Below are 23322 nucleotides of genomic sequence, written 5' to 3'. Positions count from 1 at the left end.
TGTAAACAGAACCTGAATTCATCCGAAAAAATGACGCTTTCCCGTTCGTGCACCTGGGTTCGTCGTTGAGTACATCATTGCAGCCGCTCCTGTCTGTGATGCAGCGTCAAGGGTAACCGCAGCCATGGTCTCCGAGCTGATAGTCCATTCTGCTGCAAACGTCGTCGAACTGTTCGTGTAGATGGCTGTTGTCTTGCAAATGTGCCCATCTGTTGACTCAGGTATCGAGACGTGGCTGCTCGATCCGTTACAGCTATGCGGATAAGATGCCTGTCATCTCGACTGCTAGTGATACGAGGCCGTTTGGATCCAGCACGGCGTTCCGCATTACCCTGCTGAACCCACCGATTCCATATTCTGCTAACAGTCATTGGATCTCGACCAACACGAGCAGCAATGTCGCATACGATAAACCGCAATCGCGATAGGCTACAATCCGACCTTTATCAAAGTCGGATACGTGATGGTACGCATTTCGCCTCCTTACACGAGGCATCACAACAACGTTCCAACAGGCAACACCGGTCAACTGCTGTTTGTGTATGAGAAATCGGTTGGAAACTTTTCTCATGTCAGCACATTGTAGGTGTCGCCACTGGCGCCATCCTTGTGTGAATGCTGTGAAAAGCTAATCATTTGCATATCACAGCATCTTCTTCCTGTCGGTTAAATTTTGCGTCTGTAGCACGTCATCTTCGTGGTGTAGCAATTTTAATGGCCAGTAGTGTAGTTCGACGTTTGTCCGTACTGAATCTTGTACACAGTTGCTTGCAGTAATAGAGGAAATTAAATCCAAACGTCCCTTTCATGCTTGAGAGGAAGCGATCTGTAAACGAGTAGAAAAAATGGTTTTTAATAACTCCAAAAATATTAATTTGCTTTTGACATTCTTAGTAGGTGCGACTTGTAATGATTCTCTCCCTGTAAAGTACGTAGAAAATGTTTGCTTTCGCCCGCATTGCACGTGAGTGAACAGCACTGCAATACATCTGTTTGCACTCTAAGAGAGACATCATCATATGTTATAAAAAAAAGCAGTTAACTTGCAAATCCAGACAGTGTCTAGGGATCCATGTCGTTTTAATTTCATCGATTAGGTCGTGAATTGTTTCTTAGGGCTAGCTTGAAGCACCAGTTCCTGTTTTCAAAATATCTCGTCTTATTCCCAGTCAACGTAAAATAATCCACAATCGCAAACACAGTGAAGAACCACAAGAAAGCAAGTATATCTAGAACGAACAAAAATACTTGAGATCAGTTTCATTGTATTTCTAAAACCCACACGTCCAAAGAGCTTCACCTTATGTTAACCCTTTCAACAGCAAATTGAATCTGAGGCAACGGACGCCAAGCAAGGGTAGTATAAACCAAGCTAATTGTTCTCTAAGTTTTCAGTGAGTTCTATCAGTCAAAACATTGTTTTTGTAACTTCCGCTTTTAGAGTTAAGTTCAGTTTTAATTTATTAACTATTTTTCTTAAGTATTGATTCCTTTGAGGATTTTGAAAATAGCAATTGATGATAAAGTTTGTATGTTATTGAAAGGATATAATTAAATATTGGTTGACTATAATAAATGGTATACTTTTGTTTTATTAACATTTTCTGCCATTTATTTGCAAACTCGGCTTCATAGTGTAGCATCACAGTATATTAAAATATCGATATATAAACGAAAAATTATAATTGTGGCAAATTTACTCCTGAGGACTTCAAAACTTTGTAAACATCCGAAATCTTGGATTACATAAATTATTAATAAAAGATAGTTCAAGTCTGTCCGGAATTTAGTTGGTGTCGCAGATTTGTGTAACGGAGAAAAGTTCCATCAGGTTTTGATTTATTACGTTACCAACTGTTTACTCACTTTCCGGTGAGCAATAACTTGATGAGAGAGACCAACGTGTTTTAATATTACCTTATTGTAATATTTTCACAGAATGTATGAAAGAGACCTCTGCATTTCAGTTTTCGTTCCATTTTCAGGTCGGAGATGCTAAAGTGCTTGAAGGTGGACTGTCGCCTGTATATTGCGATTTTGAAAAGTGCGTTAGAAAACGAGACTTGTTGCAGCTGGTAAGTGTGACGAACAATAATTTAAGCACATGTATGCAGCAATTTATGAATAGTTACTACCTTTGTGAAGTTACGAAAATTTCTGAAACAATTTTCTTCAATTTTTGTGTTTTTTCTCCTTTTTTTTAGGTCGATGCATGCGCCAAGCAGAACGACAATTCCAAAACTGAAGCGGAGAAGTACATACAAACAACATCCTGCATTGCTGAAGAGCTGAAGCGACGTAATTATGTAAGTGCTTAGCTAAGGAAAAAAAAACTAGAGATGTGTGTCGAAAATCAAACAATGTACAGGCCGTGTTGAAAGGAATCTAAGAGTTGTGCACCGTTTTTCATGTAATCCGGTATTTATGAAGATACTAGAGCCCTGCAACCGCGTGGCCCGCACGCTGCGGTGTGAGAGTGAAAGTGCAAATACGCTTCGCCAACGATGGCGGAAGTGGAAGTTGCCGAAGACTACCGATGCTAATTACAGCCGCGTGAGTGCATGTACACCAGCCATATGGCTGGCACAGCCGCGTGAGGCCTTGTCCGCACACATACAGATTTCATGCACCTACACTCACTTGCACATAGGTTGCAACTCTTCAGTGTGCACGTGCGCGATGTGCTTTGCTTAGCACGAGACTTGGGCGAAATTTATGCGAATGACGGATAACGAATAGAAATATAAATTACTATTCGTTATTCACGAATAAGAAATATTATTGGAAACATTATTCACTTATACGAACAATAACAATTCTTTGCCGTTGTGGATAAAATCTGTTTAGAATAATAGATAAATTTGAAATCCAATTGTATTTATTGCTCAAATTCTTTGTCATTTATAAAACGAATGTACTTTACGTTTCTTTTAAATTAGTTTCCAGAATAAGTCTTTAGAAGTGTCTCATCAGAAAGTTTATTTGTTGAGACACTAAAGAAAATACGTTATACACATACAATGCACACCTGAATTCGTCTTTAATCATGACGTCGAAGTATGACTTTCAGCTTTTCACCTTAGAATCTTCTTTAGCATAAATTGAGAAACCATCAGTTCTGCCGTAGTTTTTGGCAAACAATTCGTTGTGATTCCAACTTAACTTCACTTTTCAAATCACATTCCAAATAAAATCTACTTTTTACATCATAATGTCATTCGAAACTCATAACCCGATTTCTTTGACATTTATTTGGCTATTATATGTCTGAAGTTTGTTGTAAACCTCCCTTGGTCGTGAACAGCAATAAAGGTGAAATACTTATTTTAAAGTCGTGGGTAGGACTGTGCTGCAGTAACTACAATGAGCATAGAAAGGCGAGAAACGTCTTCAATCGTCTCTTCACAACTTCAAGAGACAAGTTCCAAGTGTGGTACAATATTACGAATTCTTTTGTATTCTTGAACCCAGTGCCTCTCTCGAAATTTTTGAATCTCAAATCTCTACGTAACTGCATGGACGAATGTCGTACCGAAAAACTATTCTACATTCTAACAGGAAACGTATTCAGAGTTAATCTTAAAAGCACTTTGTATGACTTTATACATCCAGCAACATTCCATGAACGTTTTAGGAGACTTTAGGTGAAAAGTCTGTTGATGTTAATAGGAACAGCTGAGATCTTGCTTGGTTCACTCATTTTGAAGAATTACAACCACGAATTACGTAATTATACCAAGGAGACATGCATATCCGATAGTGTTAGCAATCTAAGAGAGGTGCTGAAGATTGAGAGATTCTGTCGTCTGCATTCTAATCTTTGGCTGCTAACGTACAGTTCTTGCTCATGTTAGTGGTGGGAGGAGGAGACGTAATTGGCAGGTGCAGAGACAATTGAAGGGGGCGAGTCGGTGAAATAAATTGCACGATGCCATTCGAAAGTTTGTAGGACCCCGGGGAATTTACAGCACTGGAGGGACGTACAATACTCCGTCAAATTTATAGCCATCTCCTTCTGGCACATTATTTTGTAAAACACAGCGTTAATTTATTATGACAATTGCAAATTCTTCTCGAACGTCCACTGGGCGAGGAAAAATTCCCCGTTCTCCATTTATTTGAGAGAATGCAATAAGTGTATTCTATAAACCGCCTAGTCCGAGATAGTCGGTTTTTAAAGATTCTTTTATTGTTTGTTTAAGGCCTTCCAACATAAGGACACATTAAAGTTTCAGATACACTAAATTCCTTGTCTCCGACAATAACGCATGGCATCAGTACTCCCTTGCTTGATATGTGGTTTTTCTCAGATATTCTTAAATTTGAATTAACCAGAGTTTCATGTAAAAGTGATTGCATAGATGAGTCACTATATTTTCCGTGTGTCCCAACACCTATGTAAGTGAACTTATAATCCACAGAGGATAAAGCAAGTAAAATAATATTTTATAAATATAGTAAAGTGCATTTGTTACGAGAAAAAAAGGCATAACATATTCCACGTCCGTCTCGCTCAGCTGATCGGTCAGGAATGACCGTCAGCTGGCTGACTAAATTGGCTACTCAACATTGCAGCAGCGTAGTGCGTTATGACCCAAGCTGCTGCGATGGGCCACCTATAAGCATTTTTACTTTTCATTTGCCACACTGTATATCGTATAAAACTGTGCTGAACTTGAAGGACGGTTTCAGCACTGCAGTGCTTTACACCCATCTCTGAACAGACTTTTGCAGCCAGTTAGAGGGGGATATATACTTCAACATATACTCTTAAGTACGGTGCATTTTGACTTGGTATTATTGTCATTGTTATAGGCGAAATCAGCGATAAGTGACCGAGAAAATCATAGTACCAACCGAGGATCCTACACTAAGCCTAAGTTTTGTAGTCTGAAACTTAAGCCACTGGAACACAAAGGCACATTTATGGACAAACAATTAATAAGTTATTTATCAAACAGAAACTACACTGAGCCAAGGAAACAAACACTAATTCTGTACAACAGTAAACAGGGAAAATTTGGTGGGATTGTATGGTATTCGTTATTTAATTTATAGATAATTTATTGGCGAATAAATTTGTTTGAATGATGTACTTTATCAAATAATTGTCGAGACAGAAATCTGTTCGAATAATATCAATATCTTCTCACTATTACACCTTACACTTCCTTTCTCTTTTTGTATATATTATCAAATATAACGAGTCCTACTAGTTCATTTCATCGATTTACTCGCGAAAACCTACAGTGTAGCTGGATGGCAATTTTTGTGGTAATTATAAACAAAGTTAACAAAAAAGCATGGTATCACATTCCTCAACATGAATCTTTTTAATTTGTTCTGTTCAAAATATGTCTAAACGTCAGTAAGACTTCAGAAGCTGACTGAAAGCGAGCATTAATTTGTCACCTATTATTTCACGGAAATATACCTTCCCACAACTGAAACAATGACCTTCAACAACAGTCAATATTCGGTTATAATTTCAATATTCGTTATACTGTGGTAAAACCTGGTGAATGTCAGGTGTACAGCACACACCTTCTTCATAGAAAACGTGGAAAATCGGCACCTGAAAGAAATTCTAATTCTAAATGTATTCATTCTCTTACCGGTCCCATTAGCACAGCTACATTGTGTCGGGGCTGAGTAGGTAGAGTCCATGTTTCCCTACCCGCGTGGCAAGGACACGCGGCTGTTACCCGTCACTCCGTGAGTGAGCGACGCGTGATACCGAGTGAGTGAACTATCCAATCACGTGCTTCCAAGTGCACGTGCAGAGCTAGTGTTGTAGATGAACGCTACTCACGCAGATTCGCCACGCGGATGCAGTGCCCTAGAAGTGACGCTATTTTTCTTCACTCACAAAAACAATCTATAAGAACGTAATACTAACTAATTCATATTCAAAATGATCATATTATAAGAGTTTCATGGAACTGCTTGGGCTAATGATAGCAAGTTGGTCACAAAACGCGTGAAATGTCTGTCACTAACCAAGTTAAAGAGGGCAGAAGCTTTGACGACATCGTGCTTAATTATTGGCTAAGCAGAAAGCTAGAAGGGGAATTAAATTCTGCAAATTACCTACACTGTCTGCAGGCAACGTTTCTGAATCCATGGAAAAGTACCGGACGTTCCCGATATTTCATAAAAAATTCAAGATACCACAAAAAACTTTTCCGAAGAATAGTGGAAAGAAAAGCCGGCCGGAGTGGCCGAGCGGTTCTAGCCGCTACAGTCTGGAACCGCGCGACCGCTACGGTCGCAGATTCGAATCCTGCCTCGGGCATGGATGTGTGTGATATCCTTGGGTTAGTTGGGTTTAAGTAGTTCTAAGTTCTAGGGGACTGATGACCTCAGCAGTTAAGTCCCATAGTGCTCAGAGACATTTGAACCATTTGAGTAGGAAGAAAAGGGTCTGTTGAACTGACAAGGGAACCTCCCCATCGCACCCCCTCAGATTTAGTTATAAGTCGGCACAGTGGATAGGCCTTGAAAAACTGAACACAGATCAATCGAGAAAACAGGAAGAAGTTGTGTGGAACTATAAAAAAATAAACAAAATAGACAAACTGAGTAGTCCACATGAAGATATGCAACATCAATGACAATGTGAGCTTAGGAGCGCCGTGGTCCCGCGGTTAGCGTGAGCAGCTGCGGAACGAGAGGTCCTTCGTTCAAATCTCCCCTCCAGCGAAAAATTTTTCTTTATTTTCGCAAAGTAATGATCTGTCCATTCGTTCATTGACGTCTCTGTTCGCTGTAATAAGTTTAGTGTCTGTGTTTTGCGACCGCACCGCAAAACTGTGCGATTAGTACACGAAAGGACGTGCCTCTCCAATGGGAACCGAAAACATTTGACAGCAAGGTCATAGGTCAACCGATTCCTCCACAGGAAAACGCGTCTAATATATTCTATACGACACTGGTGACGGCATCTGCGTCACATGACAGGAATATGTTGTCGACCCACCTAACTTGTACACTTGGTTGGTTGGTGGGTTTGGGGAAGGAGACCAGACAGCGTGGTCATCGGTCTCATCGGATTAGGGAAGGATGGGGAAGGAAGTCGGCCGTGCCCTTTCAGAGGAACCATCCCGGCATTGGCCTGGAGTGATTTGGGGAAATCACGGAAAACCTAAATCAGGATGGCCGGACGCGGGATTGAACCGTCGTCCTCCCGAATGCGAGTCCAGTGTCTAACCACTGCGCCACCTCGCTCGGTTTGTACACTTGGCGAATGGGTAAAAAGATACTTCTACGTTGCCCGATTTAGGTTTTCTTGTGGATGTGATAATTACTCCCAAAAAGAGATGAAAACATAAGAGTTTGTCACATAAACTGCAACACATGAATCCAAAAGTCTCACAGTCGCACACTTTTCCCTGTGCTCTGTCAAACATATGTTTTTAACGTTTTCAAATTTTTCCGTGTGTAGACCGTCAAATCCTGCATATGTCCAAGCAAATCTGAACATGTTCTGGAATTTTGGAGAGCGAAGTTGATTATGTGTGAGTGCCTGAACTTTGATAATTGTCTGAAAATAAAAAATTAAACTTTTTGCTCGAAAGAAGACTTGAACGAAGGACCTCTCGCCCCGCAGCTGCTCACGATGACCACGGGACGACGGCGCTCCTGAGTTCTGGCTGTCCTTGATGTTGCCTATCTTGCACATGGACTACTCAGTTTGTAAATTTTGCTTATTTTTTAAATAGTTCCACACAACTTCTTCCTGTTTTCTCGATTGATCTGTGTTCAGGTCTATCCACTGTGACAACTTATAACTAAATCTGAGGGGGGTGCGATGGGGAGGTTCCCTTGTGAGTAGACAGAAGTTACAATGGATGTCTCGTTTGAAGGTGTTCCGTATCTGGCGTCCGAATGTTGCGGCTAGATGCGTCGTATAGCACGACTGTAGACACGATACCTGAGCTGTCTCTTACAGGCAGCTGTCTTGCGGACTTGGCAGCACGGACGAGTTTAACGACTTAGAATGTTGGTTGGTAATTCGTTCAAGATTCGCAGGACATACCTTATCGGACATTACACAAGAATTCGGGTTTCCAAACTAAATAGTGTCTACGGCGAATCTCCAGTATCACAGAGTCAGTGTTTCCACACGCATGAACCACCGCACAGGACAACAGCCACAACTAATTGACGAACGGACGTCACGTCGTCTAAGGAGAGCAATACAGGGCGATCGATAGTGTTGTGTAGCATAAAACGTAATTCATCTGAAAAGGCCTCCAGTCGCCACTCAGTGGACATCCTGCTGTCTTACTGTCGTGCAAATTGCAGCCTTTGTCCCCGATAAACAGCCGTCAGCATGGGTGCATGAACCAGGCGGCTGCTGCAGAGGCCCATATGCAGCAACGTTGGCTGAACGGTCGCTGAAGGACACTGTTGGTAACCGCTTGGTTCATCTGGAAGGTCAGTTGCTCAACAGTTGCACGTTTATATGCCCGTACACATCTCTGCAGCCATCGTTCACCTCTGTCATCTATGGTCCATTGTGCACAACAGTTGCCTCGGCCTCGGTTTTGGATTTTTGCCATGTACGGTTTTTTTTTAACCATCGTGGTGCGCGAAGAGCTTACAAACTTAGCCATTTCGAAAATGCTTCCATCCTTAGCCCGAAAGCCAACGATCATGCCTTTTGGACGTTAGATCAATCGCTCCGTTTCTAATTCACGTCAACTACTGCGATGTTTTCCGCATCTCTCCGACCTCTTTACGAGGGGCGTTCAATAAGTAATACAACCCACTTTTTTTCTGAAAGCAGATTGTTTTTATTCACGATTATTATACACCGTATTATTGGTTCAAATGGCTCTCTGCACTATGGGATTTAACATCTGTGGTCATCAGTCCCCTAGAACTTAGAACCACTTAAACCTAACTAACCTAAGGACATCACACAGCCGGCCGCTGTGGCCGTGCGGTTAAAGGCGCTTCAGTCTGGAACCGCGTGACCGCTACGGTCGCTGGTTCGAATCCTGCCTCGGGCTTGGATGTATGTGATGTCCTTAGGTTAGTTAGGTTTAATTAGTTCTAAGTTCTAGGCGACTGATGACCTCAGAAGTTAAGTCGCATAGTGCTCAGAGCCATTTGAACCATTTTGACATCACACACATCCATGCCCTAGGCAGGATTCGAACCTGCGACCGTAAACGTCACGCTGTTCCAGACTGAAGCGCCTAGAACCGCACGGCCACACCGGCCGGCTACCGTATTATTCCCCGCTATTTTGCCTACAGAACCCAGTTCGAGCGCCATACCTTACTGGGAGGGCCTTTATGCTGGCATGGTGCCACTCTACAGGTCGACCCAACGTCTTGCTGCATCAGTAACCTCCCCATAATCCATATACTGCTTCCTGCGGAGTGCATCCCTCATTGGGCGAAACGGATGGAAGTCGGAAGGTGCAATAGCCGGGCTGTAGGGTGGATCAGGAAGAATATTCCAATGAAGTTTCATGAACTCCTCTCAGGTGCGCAGACTCGTGTAAGGCCTTGCGTTGTCGTGGAGAATGAGAATTTCGCTTGCATTTTTCTGGCGACGAACACGCAGATTTCAACAAGCAGCTGTATGTAGCCGGCCGGTACGCGGGAGATCTGATAGGTTTGTGCCACATTATTGCTATTGACAGACGCCTGGCCCAACGACTCTGTCTTTGGCGCTGTTAGTGTCATCATTTACCACTGTACTTTAAATGTAAGTTTAAGTAATATAGCGCAGCCATTTTAATATTTAGAGTTGTCATCCAACTCTAAACGTTATCTTTAATGGTATCAGCCAACTTTCAATTGTATATTCTGATGATGCTCTTGTTCATTTGAAGAGCGAAGCTGGTAAATAAAAAATACAAAGAGCGACTTGTGGGTGTTTTCAATAACATATAAATTTGGTAGCATTATGAATTTGTTTAAAATGCCATTTTAATGTACCAATGCCTTTAATTTTTAATAATTGTGGAGACTAAAAATTTACCTTCCACCTTAGAACGCTCCCTATATAGTGGTAACGGGTAGATTAATTTACAACCGAAATCAAGTAATCAGAATCAACGATATACCTACACGTTAAAGTCTAAGCTGTAACTTTCTCGGAGTGCACCTGCGTGAAAATTGAAATTTTAATGCACATAGAAACGTGGCATTTTAGAAAGGTTTGGTTAATATTAACTAAATTGTTAACGTTTCACAAATAATCTCAGGTCTAGCTCCAGCTGCGATTCAGCACATCTAGTACACCTGACGTACCCTAATGGAAAGATCAGTTCGCGAATCCTTTGATTATACAGGAGAGCCAATAGCTTCAGGGCATTCCAGTTGTGACTTAACGTTACTGATCTCATCGCTCTTTTCATAGATCTTGCACCTACATCTACATCTACGTGGATACTCTGCAAATTACATTTAAGTCCCCAACAGAGGGTTCATCGAACCACCTTCACAATTCATAATTCCAATCTCGTATAGCGCGTGGAAAGAACGAACACCTATATATTTCTTTCCGTACGAGCTCTGATTTCCCTTATTTTGTCATGGTGTTCGTTTCACCCTATGTAGGTAGTTTTCAACAAAATATTTTCGCATTCTGAGAAGAATGTTGGTGATTCGAATTTCCTGAGAAGATTCCGCCGCAACGAGAAACGCCTTTATTTTAATGATGTCGACCCCAAATCCTGTATCATTTCAGTGAAACTCTCTCCCCTCTTCGCGATAATACAAAACGAGCCGCCCTTCTTTGAAATTTTTCGATGTCATGTGTCAGTCGCACCTGATGCGGATTCCACACCGCACAGCAATACTCCAGAATAGGAGTGTAGTGTAAGCAGTCTCTTTAGGTGTTGCACCTTCTAAGTGTTCTGCCAATGAATCGCAGCCTTTGGTTTACTCTACCCCCAACATTATTTATGTGATCGCTGCAATTTGGGTTATTTGTGATTGTAATCCCTGAGTATTTAGTTGAATTTACGACCTTTAGATTTGACTGATTTATCGTGTAACCGAAGTTTAACGGATTCCTTTTAGCACTCATGTAGATGACCTCACACTTTTCGTTAGTGTCAACTGACAATTTTCGCACCATACATATATCTTTTCTAAATCGTTTTGCCATTTCTTTTGATCTTCTGATGACTTTATTAGTCTATAAACGACAGCGTCATCTGCAAACAATCTAAGACGGCTGCTCACATTGTCTCCCAAATCGTTTATATAGGTAAGGAACAGCAAAGGGCCTATAACACTACATTGGGGAACGCCAGAAATCTCTTCTGTTTTACTCGATGACTTTCCGTCAACTACTTCGAACTGTGACCTCTCTGACAGGAAATCATGAATCCAGTCACACAACTGAAAGCACGCACTATCACTACAAGTCGCTTGTGTGGTACAGTGTCAAAAGCCTTCTTTCAGAAATACAGAATCAATCGGAAATCCCTTTTCAATAGCACTCAACACTTCATACGAGTAAAGAGCTAGTTGTGTTTCCCAAGAACGATGTTTTCTAAATCCATGTTGACTGTGTTCAGTAGACCGTTTTCTTCGAGATAACTCATAATGTTCGTACACAAAATATGTTCCCAAATCCTGCTGCTTATCGACGTTAATGATATGGGCCTGTAATTTAGTGGACTCTTCCTATTATCTTTCTTGAATATTGGTGTGACCTGTGCAACTTTCCAGTCTTTGGGTACGGATTTTTCGTCGAGCGAGCGGTTGTATATAATTGTTAAGTATGGAGCTATTGCATCAGCATACTCTGAAAGGAACGTAATTGGTATACAGTCTGGACCAGAATGTTTGCTTTCCTTAAGTGATTTAAGTTGCTTCACTACTCCGAGGATATTTACTAATACGTTAGTCATGCTGCCGGCCGTGGTGGCCGTGCAGTTCTAGGCACTGCAGTCCGGAACCGCGGGACTGCTACGGTCGCAGGTTCGAATCCTGCCTCGGGCATGGATGTGTGTGATGTCCGTAGGTTATTTAGGTGAAAGTAGTTCTAAGTTCTAGGGGACTGATGACCTAAGATGTTAAGTCCCATAGTGCTCAGAGCCATTTGAACCATTTGAAAGTCATGCTGGCAGCTGTTATTGATTAGAATTCTGGAATATTTTCTTCGCCTTCTTTTGCCAAGGCATTTCGGAAGGCTGTGTTTAGTAACTTTGCTTTGCCAGCACTGTCTTCAATATTATCTCCATTGCTATCGCGCAGAGAAGGCATTGTGTCTTGCGGCTAGCACACTTCACATACGACCAGAATCTCTTTGGATTTTCTGTCAGGTTTCGAGATAAAGTTCCGTTGTGGAAACTATTGTAAGCACCTCGCATTGAAGTCGGTGCTAAATCTCGGGCTTCTGTAAAAGATCGCAAATTTTGGGGATTTGGCGTCTCTTTAAATTTGGCATGTTTGTTCCGTTGTTTCTGCAACAGTGTTCTGACCAATTTTGTGTACCAAGCAGGATCACCTCCGTCGTTTGTTAATTTATTTGATATAAAAATCTCAATTGCTGTCGATACTATTTTTTGGAATTCAAGCCACATCTGGTCTACACTTAAATTGTTAATTTGGAAGGAGTGGAGATTGTCTCTCAGGAAGGCGTCAAGTGAATTTTTATCTGCTTTTTTTAATAGGTATATTTTTCGTTTATTTTTGGAGGATTTGGGGGTTATAATAATCAATCTCGCTACGTCAACCCTATTTTCACTAATCCCTGTATCCGTTTTGATGGTCGTTATTAATTCAGGATTATTCTTGCTAAGAGGTCAAGTGTGTTTTCAAAACCGTTTACCATTCACGAGGGCTCATGAACTAACTGCTCGAAATAATGTTCAGAGAATGCGTTTAGCGCAATTTTGGATAATGTTTTATGCGAAACAGAATGATGTAAACAGAACCTGGATTCATCCGAAAAAATGACGTTTTGCCATTCGTGCATCCAGGTTCGTCGTTGAGTACACCATCGCAGACGCTCCTGTCTGTGATGCAGCGACAAGGGTAACCGCAGCCACGGTCTCCGAGCTGATAGTCCATGTTGCTGCAAACGTCGTCGGACTGTTCGTGCAAATGGTTGCTGTCTTGCAAACGTCCCCATCTGTTGACTCAGGGATCGAGACGTGGCTACACGATCCGCTACGGCCATGCGGATAAGATGCCTGTCATCTCGACTGCTAGTGATACGAGGCCGTTGGGATCCAGCACGGCGTTCCGTATTACCCTCCTGAACCCACCGATTCCATATTCTGCTAACAGTCATTCGACCTCGACCAACGCGAGCAGCAGTGCCGCGATACGATAAACCGCAATCGCGATAGGCTTCAATCCGACCTTTATCAAAGTCGGAAACGCGATGGTACGCATTTCTCCTCCTTACGCGAGGCATCACAACGTTTCACCATGCAACGCCGGTCAACTGCTGTTTGTGTATGAGAAATCGGTTGGAAAGTTTCCTCATGTTAGCACGTTGTAGGTGTCGCCACCGGTGTCAACCTTGTGTGAATGCTCTGAAAAGCTAATCATTTGCATATCACAGCATCTTCTTCCTGTCGGTTAAATTTCTCGTCTGTAGCACGTCATCTTCGTGGTGTAGCAATTTTAATGGTCAGTAGTGTAAATTTCGCTAATTGGTAGGGTCTCCATGAAAAAAGAGTGGTCGTATGACAATGAAACTTCATGTAAATATTTGTAAGGACACGTGGAAGAAGTAACAAATAAACCATTGAAAGAAACACATTTTAGTTTCCACATGGGAGGGTAACTTTTGTTAAATGTGTAACTTGTTTACGCTCCAAATTACAGGTGTTGCTCAATCTGCAACCAACACAGCATGGAACCGCACAAGAGATACCATTTCACAACTGTTCGCAGAAATTTTCGAACGGTGGAGCATGGACTGTTAAGCTGTCGTGACGCTGTTTGTGCACTGCTTGAAGATCGCATACTGCGTCCAGAGTTCTCAGCCATGGCAACAGTAACTTCTTTAACATTTTGTGGTGCAATCGGCCATAGGCCTCTCTCAGGAGCAATTTCGAAACCGCGAGTTAATTCGAAATTCTGAATCATATTCTTCAACCACAGTGTGGGGTTTATTCCTTTAACGCGTCGATACTTGAGAAGATCAGCGGTAGCGGTACTATATTGGAGTTATTTTGATAAAACTACTTTGGGAGTTAATTATTGCTCACCTTGTCCAGACCCATGTTGACTACCGCTGTAATGCACGCTGATGCTCGTGTTTCAACCCTACGTAGGTGCATTAGTACCAGCTCACAGTCTGAACATCATTCCTATAAAGTTGGGTACTCATACGGTAAATAGTTTCCCGTCTGTACTGACTCAGGTGGAGAAAGTTTAATTATAGCCACCCTGTATATTCGTCCTGAATGACATGTATCAAAAAATTTTATGTAAAATCATTCGGTCGAAATTAGTTACGTAGGTAACTGACCATTAACAAAAGACAATCAAATAAGAAATTCGCAGACGAAGCAGATGTGTATACCCATCTTTCGCATTTAGAAACGTATTACGAAACGCAGACATTTACGGATGTTCAGCACCAGTATCGAAAAGTGCTAGCTGACTCTAAACATAAATAGATGTAGTCGAATGAGGGTAAACAGACGGAAACATCCGATATCGTTTGACTACGCTATCACAAACATCAGGTATATGGGTGTTTCTGTCCGGAGTGATGTGAGGTGGGATGACCACATAAATCTGGGCACGAGGAATGCAGACGCCAGCGTCAGATTTGTTGGGGGAATCGTGAGGGAATATGATTCACGCATGACATGACAGAGGTCGATTGCAAGACACTAGTTACACTAGTTACACTAGTTACTGAATATTATCAGCCAGTCAGGGTCATTTGCTGTTGTTGTTGTCTGTAATCCAAACATTGTTTTGATGTAGCTCACCATGCTGTTGGATACAGTGAAAGAGTCTTCATCTCTGAATAACTACTGCAACATGCATACATTCGAACCTGCTTACTGTATTCTTGCCTTGGTCTTTCTCTACAATTTGTACCGTGCTCACTTCCCTCTGTTTTCAAACTGACAATTTATTAATGCCTCAGAATATGTCATATGAATCGATCCCTTCTTTTAGTCAAGTAGTGTCGTAATTTTCCTTTTGGCCCAGTTTGACTCAGTACCTCCTCACTAATTACTCGATCTATTCATCTAATTCTCAGCATCCTTCTGTAACAGCACATTTTAAAACCTTCTATTCTCTTCTTATCTGAACTGCTTATAGTCCATGTTTCGCTTCCGTACTTGGCTACAATCCAGAAAAATACCTTCAGAAACTTCCTAGTATTTAAATTTGTGTTCTCTGTCAACAGTTTTCTCTTTTCCAGAAACGAATTTCTTACTATACCCAGTCCGAGGCGTCTTGTCACTGTTCGCGCGGCTCCCTCCGTCGGAGGTTCAAGTCCTCCCTCGGGCATGGGAGTGTGTGTTGTCCTTAGCTTAAGTTGGTTTAAGTTCGATTAAGTAGTGTGTAAGCCTAGGGGCCGATGACCTCAGCAGTCTGCTCCCATAGGAAGTTACCACAAATTTCCAATTTCCAGTTTGCATTTTATATCCTCTCTACTATGGCCATCATCAGTGATTTTGCTGCCCAAATAGCAAAACTCATCTACTGTTTTAGTGTCTCATTTTCTTACGCAATTCTGATTTAGTTCGACTGTGTTCCATTACCATTGTTTTACTTTTATTTATGTTCATATTGTAACAACTTTTCAGGACACTATCCATAACGTTCAAGTGGTCTTCAAAGTCATTTGCCATCTCTGAGAAAGCTACAGTGTCATCGGAAAACACTGAAGCTTTTATTTCTTCCTCTTGAACTTTAGTTTCCTTTCCAAATTTCTTCTTAGTTTCTTTGGCTGCTTGTTCTGTATACAGGTTGACTGACGTCGGGGTTAGACTACATCCTTGTCTCATTCCGTCTTCAAGCACTGCTTCCCCTTCATATCCTTCTACTCTTGAAACTGTAATTTGATTCCTTTGCAGGTTTTAAATAACCTTTCGCTCCATGTATTTTATCTGTGATACCTTCAGAACTTCGAAGAGTCTCGACTAAATGATGGGACCGTTTTAAACACCGTAGGCTGTCAATTTCATTCCTTTAATGTACCATGCATGTAAATAGATTCATCATTTAGATGATACATTGAGGCTGTGGACCCATACACGAAGAAATTGTTCGAAGAGTGTATTTCGATCAGCATTATCAAAAGCTTTCACTAAATCTACAGATTCAATAAACGTAGGTTTCCCTTTCTTTAACCTGTCTTCTAAGTCCTAGGGTCAAATTACCTTACGTGTTCGTACATTCCTCCGGAACACAAACTGATCATCCCTTCTACTAGTTTTTTTCCTTTCTTCTTTAAATAATTCGTCTAAGTACTTTGCTTCCATGACATTAAACGGATGGTTTGGTAATATTCACACCTACCAACACCTGTTCTCTCTAGAATTGAAGTTACTGCATTATTTTTTAAGTCTGTGAGTATTTCGCCTGTCTCATATATTTGAACACCAGTTGGAATAGCCTGGAGCACTTACCGAGTTGATTAACGTAAGTCATAGAAAACTTTCAAATAAGTGTTTCACAATTCTTCACGGATTTTTCTGGTCTATGTGAGAGTGCCACACACTTGCTGAGCGAACAGTGGTTGAAGATGCTACAAGAGTGACGTTATGCATTGCGAACAGCCTTACTCTCAAATTTGAGAGAGCCCACTTTCCAAAATAAGTCGAGAACCACACAACGCCCTCCACCATACGTCAACGGTAAAATTACAGTCATTCTGGCCCATACGGGAGGTTGCCGACAGCCCTACGAGACTGGTGCCGCACGTACATCGGACGGTAGAGTGCGGAGTACAGATGTGCTGCTTGTAACACAGGTTGTCTGCTTTCAGCTGTCCGGGCCTCGGTACCCAGGCGGCTTCTCAACCCCGAAGTCGTACGCGGTGTACGTGACGGAGGCTGGCGAGCTGCGTGTGATGTCGACGTACTGGGGCAACGACCAATACAGCTGCGAGCCATGGCATTCCCCATTGGGGTCCCCTGGCGCCCATGTTGGAGTGTCCGTAGGAGCCTCCTGATCGCATTAACGATAATAGCTCACAAAAAATTTTCCTTAATGTAAAATAAAATTTTTCTCCAACAATTAAAACACCTAATAATACTATGTGTACGTTTTATTTCTATCCACGAAATTGTAACCTTTGCATTTAGTGAAATTTATGGCAACTCTGAAACTTTATGGTCGATTAGATGTGGTTTTCACAGGCGTCGCTCTTACCTACTGAGCTGATCCCAAATAACTACAGCGAGTAGCATCCGTCACGGGGGATCGATAAAAGACAACCGGCCGCTGTGGCCGAGCGGTTCTAGGCGCTTCAGTCCGGAACCGCGCTGCTGATACGGTCGCAGTTTCGAATCCTGCATGGATGTGTGAGATGTCCTTAGGTTAGTTAGGTTTAAGTAGTTCTAAGTCTAGGCGACTAATGACCTCAGATTTTAAGTCCCATAGTGCTTAGAGCCATTTGAACCATTTTTGATAAAAGAGAATATTGATATAGTGTTAGTTAATTCCAGGAGTGACCACGGAACGGTTGCAGAACTATACCGGATCAGAATAACAGTTGAGTGACAGCCTGTTGTTTACAGGGGAACTGCGTTAGCAACAACCAACCACAAAACGAGATCGGTCCCGCCTTCTGTTTTGTATGCCGTTGACATTCCACTCTTGCAACGAAGATTATGGCTGCTAACATAACTACTGGATTCATTTTCGTCATGTGCTTTTTCACTTTGTGTTTATAATACTCAAAAGAACGTTCGCAGCTAAAAGCGGAAGTGAGAGTCATAAGGCAATTAGGAGCGTACAAAACAAAATTACTTGATGAAGTTCGACCTTCGGTCATTATTTATTGTGACGTGGGAAAGTGATAGTGAATTGAAGTTTCATGCATTAGTTAACTATTAGCTATCTAGGCCACATCTCCGACTCGTAGTGTGCTGTTGTGCGCTGAAAGTACAATAAATCCAATGAATTTTGGTAAACTGTTTATTCTGAAGCAATCCCTGCCACTTTACCTTGTTGATATAAGCGAACACCTCCATGGAACCTCGCATACAATGCAAATTTATGTTCCAGTAGCAGGAGGTCTTTGAAGGCAAAAACTTAGCAGGACAGGCACTGTACTTAATTGGTGACTCATCCTTAAATACACACCACTTCTTTCGCCATCAACCAGTTGGTTAAGGTCCAACTACATATAGTTAAGAGTGATTCGTATTAGTTTTAGATCAAACTTCTCTCCGGATTCTGAATTTGTATGTGGACTCAGTTGCGGTCAGCTGGAACGCCCCATCAGCATAACACGACAGTTCCTCGTGACAACACGAACTTCCGCAAAATATAGCAATTAGTTCCATATGACCCCTAAGTTCTAAACATAAAACAACTGAAACAAAAAAATTACAGGGAAAGGAAACTAAATGAGAGTAAGCAAGTGATATGAGAGCAGGGAAGCGCAGCACACAGCTTAGCAGTTCTTTTTAGAAGGGAAGAATACGAGCAGCCAGGTGTTCTGTGAAGGCGGATGGGTAAGGTCACGTACGTCAATTTCCAGTCTGAAATGTCAATGCAGCCAGGTGTCTTACTGGCGCTAGACACTCCCTTCGCATCTGTCGTAGCTTTGGTGTTAAAATGTCTTTTCTTCAATTCTTACAAACAAATACTTTCGCTTATCAACACTAATAATATCCACATGCTATGCACTAGGCACAGATTTGCCGTCTGAAACCACCTGTTAATAACAATAAAACGCGAAATTCCGATCGGTATGTATATCATAAAAATAGACTTAACGACAGTGGTGGAGGCGTGTTTATATTCGGAAACAATACGATAATATCTAGTGTTGTTAATACAGAACCGATGTGAAATACACTGATCAGCCAAAACGTCATGACCACCTGTATAGTTACTTGGAACGAAATGCATCACCAATTCTGCGTATCGGGCATCAGACAGTTTGTGGTAGTTTTGTGGAGGTATGTGGTATTAGATGTCTGCGCAAAAGTAATGTAATTCGCGTTAATAACGGGTCGCTGATTTGTGTACACAGTGATGGCGCCCGATAGTGACCGATATGTGTTATACAGAATTTACATCAGGCGAATTTGGTCGCCGAGACATCAACGTGAATTCACTATAACGCTCCTCAAACCACTGTATCATGGTTCTGGCTCCGAGATATTGCCAGTTATACATCTGAAAGACGACGTCGCCATCAGAGAGGACATCAGTAGTGGGACAAGGTTCATTTAAGCGCATTTTGTTAGTGCCGGTTGCCTACATCAGGGGTAGGAATTCACTCGGGGGCAAACCTATTTTGATCCTTTGATTGACAGGTCATTAACCTATTGTTATCCTTTGGTTGACACATCTTTAACCTCTTGTTCTGCTAAAAGTATCCTTCCTTTTGATTGATAGGTCCTTAAATTATTGTTGCTCCACTCCCTCCCCCTTCCCCCACCAGTCAGGAAACCTCCAAGCCACCCTCCCTCCACACTGCTGCAGGTACACTTTCAAGTTATTATTGGAATAGACCTTTTCACTCTTATCAGTTCGACTGACCACTTAATTAAATTGATCACTTAATTAACACCTCCCCCTCTGGTTACCCCCATTCCTGGAAATTTGCTGGAAAAAGTTGATCGGTCATTTGGAGGGCATTCGATTGCATTGAATGGAATATTGTTTAAACAGTTTAGACAATGTATAGAATAATTGTTTAATTATTTATGGCGGTGTATGGAATACAGTTTATTTATTTAGTTGAAGAATTCGTCAGGAAATCGATTGCAGTGTATGGAATATTCTTTAAACAATTTAGGCAATGTATGGAATATTGTTTATTTAAGCAATTTAGGGGATTCAAGGCAGTGTATTGAATATAGTTTATTTATTAATTTAAAGAATTTTGTAGGAAATCTATCCCCCCCACCATCACCCTCTCCCCCCTCCCCTCTCCCCCTCCCCTCCTCTACCTGGAAATTGGCGGCTCTGTGTTGAAGAGGAAGGATCTCACGAAGTGAAATTCAGGGGTATTTTATTTAGTTATAAAAAATTCAGTTTGCAGGGGTTGGATTTCTCTTGCTCATCATTCTCTGCTATGTGGAAAGATATAGGTCTTGCAAGAAGTAATTGCATGGGGCAAACATTTTACATATCCTAATGTTTGGCACTGCACTCTGAGTTTCTTAACGTAATGTTCAGCCGTTTGTTGGCACATAACCTATTGTTCTGTTAAGTGGTTTTCCGAATCACCTCCATCCTCTTAAAGTATTGTAATGCCTTTGAAATGCAAATAAGTAATTAGTTACGTTGTCACACCATTTTCTGGTACACTTTTCGAATTTCACACGCTTTTAAATGTCATTTCTAGGGCACTCTTCTTTGTTGCCCACCCCTACCCATTAAACTATTGTACCTCAATTTACTTAAAAATTATGCAAATTAATATAGTGTTCTGCACTTAACCTGCTGCTCTTCTCCATGTCACCAACCCACGCACACCCTCCCCTTAAGTATAGCACTACTAACATCACTTTGATATAAAAAATTTATACAAATTAATTATGAAAATTAATTAAATCGATATCCTTCATATGTATGGGGTAGTTTTTTTAATTCGCAGCATCCTATTAGTAGAGGAAATCGATGGAATATAGTTTAAACAAAATATCGCTAATAAAAAACACAAACCGCCACCCGACGCCCGACGCCGACGACTCCGCACATGCTGCCAGGAGTCGGGAAACATCGGCGGCCCTTGCGAAGTCACGATCGCTGGTGCACGAGCCACGGCTCTCATGCCGCTGCCGCCGGCAGCCAGCAGGTGAAAGTAGCGTCTATTATCAGGGTATACAGTTAGAATTCTTCGATCTTATACTGATGCCTCATGTCTATGGAAGTAACAGCTAAGTTCTCCTATGGAAGCACTACACAAATCTTTAACAATGCTTCCCAGATTAATACAGGTTGCATTCTTAATAGCAATCCAAACAGGACAGTGAGGTGCGCCTACCGGCGCACGTGTTTACCGTTGCTGATGCAATGATGAATAGCCTTTGTACCTGTGGTCCAGTGAAGACCTAATTGCCGAGCAACTCACCATCTCAAGCGCTGGTTAAAGGTTGTCTGTGTTATACCAACGTCACAAGTCTATCTAAATAAGATACCAAGTCTTCCTCTGGATGCGCTATAGAAATCTTCTGCAATGCTTTCAGAAACTGTTAACGAGTCCACAATAACACCAAATGGAATCTTCCTGATGCTCCTAACAGCAAAGCCTGTCCATCACATATCAGCCCCTCACGGAAATCGTAAAGTGTCGCAGAAACAGTTAACGGTCGCTTTTGTAGGAGCTTTCGTGATGTCTCAGCTTGTGTGGATGGAAATTCTTGCCCAAACATGAGCTGCTTACGAAAATAGCTCAGAAAAACACAGAATTTATTCGTTCTGATGGTGGTAACGAGACATCCCGTGCTATTCTTCCTTGAAATCGTGCTTTCAAGAAACATCTCTGAAATGACAAACGTTCTCACTGCTATGTAGAGGATCCTGTATCCCAGCACAAAGAATGTCTTGTGAATGAATGGAGCATTCTGATTGGCTCTTACTGAATTTACCCACCAACCTGCTGCTGCTGCTGGTGCAGGAGCAATGTACGCCATTTTTTTTTCTGCAGGCAAGGGTTTCAGCGTAAAAACTATTTTGTGCAGATCGACATACTGCACTGACGGTTAAACCCTGCAAAAGTGGCCTACAGATCGTCAAATATGGAAAGACACTTCCTCAATTACACTGCTCTGCCACTGACGACAGAAGCTTGAATATTTCAACATGAAATTGATCTCCACGCACAATATCAACGTAGTAAACACAAAATTCATATCCTGAGCCATACAAAATCATCACTTCTGCATCCTACACATACCTATCGACCAACAGACACTAGTACATATACCGCAAAAACTGTTGTACAAAGGGTGGGTCAGTTCCCCTCTGCACAAAGGGGTCAGTGTTTCTGGCCCTGACTTGCTAACTTGCTTGCTTTCTACACACATCTCCAGATTCTGGGACTACAAGAACATATGTATTTCATATGGTTTACGAGAATATCATACCATTTTCGCGATACTTCTTAGTATCAAGCAGTCAGCAGTATGCTACCGATCACTTGCACAGTATAATTCCGAAGATATAGACTGGAAATTATTTCTCTAGAAACCCGAAACTTTAGCTAGATGCAGCGTGCTATAATCCACTGAGTAACTAGAAAATTATCTCTTCTGTGAAGACCTTTATGTGAAAACTGGAAAAAAATAGAGGAAACTGATATTTCCACTCACGAATACCGATGGCGGTGATATAACAGAGTCCAAATCATCCATATAATTTACAAAGTCAACTAAGGTGTTTCTGATGTCTAGAGAACCAGCGAACATGTGATCCACCCATCTTTCACCTGCTAGATGCACACAACACACACCACAATCGACGTTCTCTCAACCAAATAAAGTTGAGAAATGTGCAGAAGCAGTCAATTGGACAATTTACATGGGAGGGAATAATGGTCAGGTGCAAACACACGTCCATATTGAATCTTCTCAAAAATCCACAGAGAACACACGCCATCATGAAGGCTGCCAACACATTATTAGTTCACTATTCTGCCGTCTAGAGGACGACATGGTTAGGTCAGCTACATTCCTGTACCCTAACTAGTCTTTCCATTTGGACAGCTCCTGTCATTAGTGGGAAACGTGAATCATTCCCGCCACAGGCCATTGCCGCCGCGCCGCGCACCCCTAGACAGAATCGTCCTAGGAAATTGGTTACATATGTATTTTATCACTGTCGTTCAATTAAATTTTACGATGACGGTCTCAATTGGACGACATTCGACAATGAGCGAAGTATCGGACATACCCCTGCTGACGCCAGTGGCTCTGGAAATACACTCCTACCTGCCACCAACTGTTTGTCTAAAATGGTGAGCCATATGTTTGTTACTATTACAGCACAATCTATCACAAAGCAAAGAAAGTGGTCCAACTAAAACATTCATATTTCTTTACATACTACACGCATATATACACTCCTGGAAATTCAAATAAGAACACCGTGAATTCATTGTCCCAGGAAGGGGAAACTTTATTGACACATTCCTGGGGTCAGATACATCACATGATCTCACTGACAGAACCAC

At 41.8% G+C, this 23322-nt stretch overlaps 1 protein-coding gene across 1 annotated transcript in view; it reads left to right on the top strand.

Annotated features, from left to right (window-relative positions):
* Positions 1-17222, top strand: part of LOC126183618 (uncharacterized) — a 36610-nt gene extending 19388 nt beyond the window's left edge. The window contains exons 4-6 of the mRNA XM_049925734.1: positions 1986-2075; positions 2205-2306; positions 16951-17222. Of these exons, the coding sequence (XP_049781691.1) occupies positions 1986-2075; positions 2205-2306; positions 16951-17136 (378 nt within the window). The 3' untranslated portion in view covers positions 17137-17222. The remainder of the gene's footprint in view (positions 1-1985; positions 2076-2204; positions 2307-16950) is intronic.
* Positions 17223-23322: the final 6100 nt, after the last annotated feature.

Source organism: Schistocerca cancellata, chromosome 4 (genome assembly GCF_023864275.1).
Source record: "Schistocerca cancellata isolate TAMUIC-IGC-003103 chromosome 4, iqSchCanc2.1, whole genome shotgun sequence".
Lineage (NCBI taxonomy): Eukaryota > Metazoa > Arthropoda > Insecta > Orthoptera > Acrididae > Schistocerca > Schistocerca cancellata.
The sequence above is the reverse complement of the archived record's forward strand: the minus strand, read 5'-3'. Positions and strand labels throughout refer to the sequence as shown.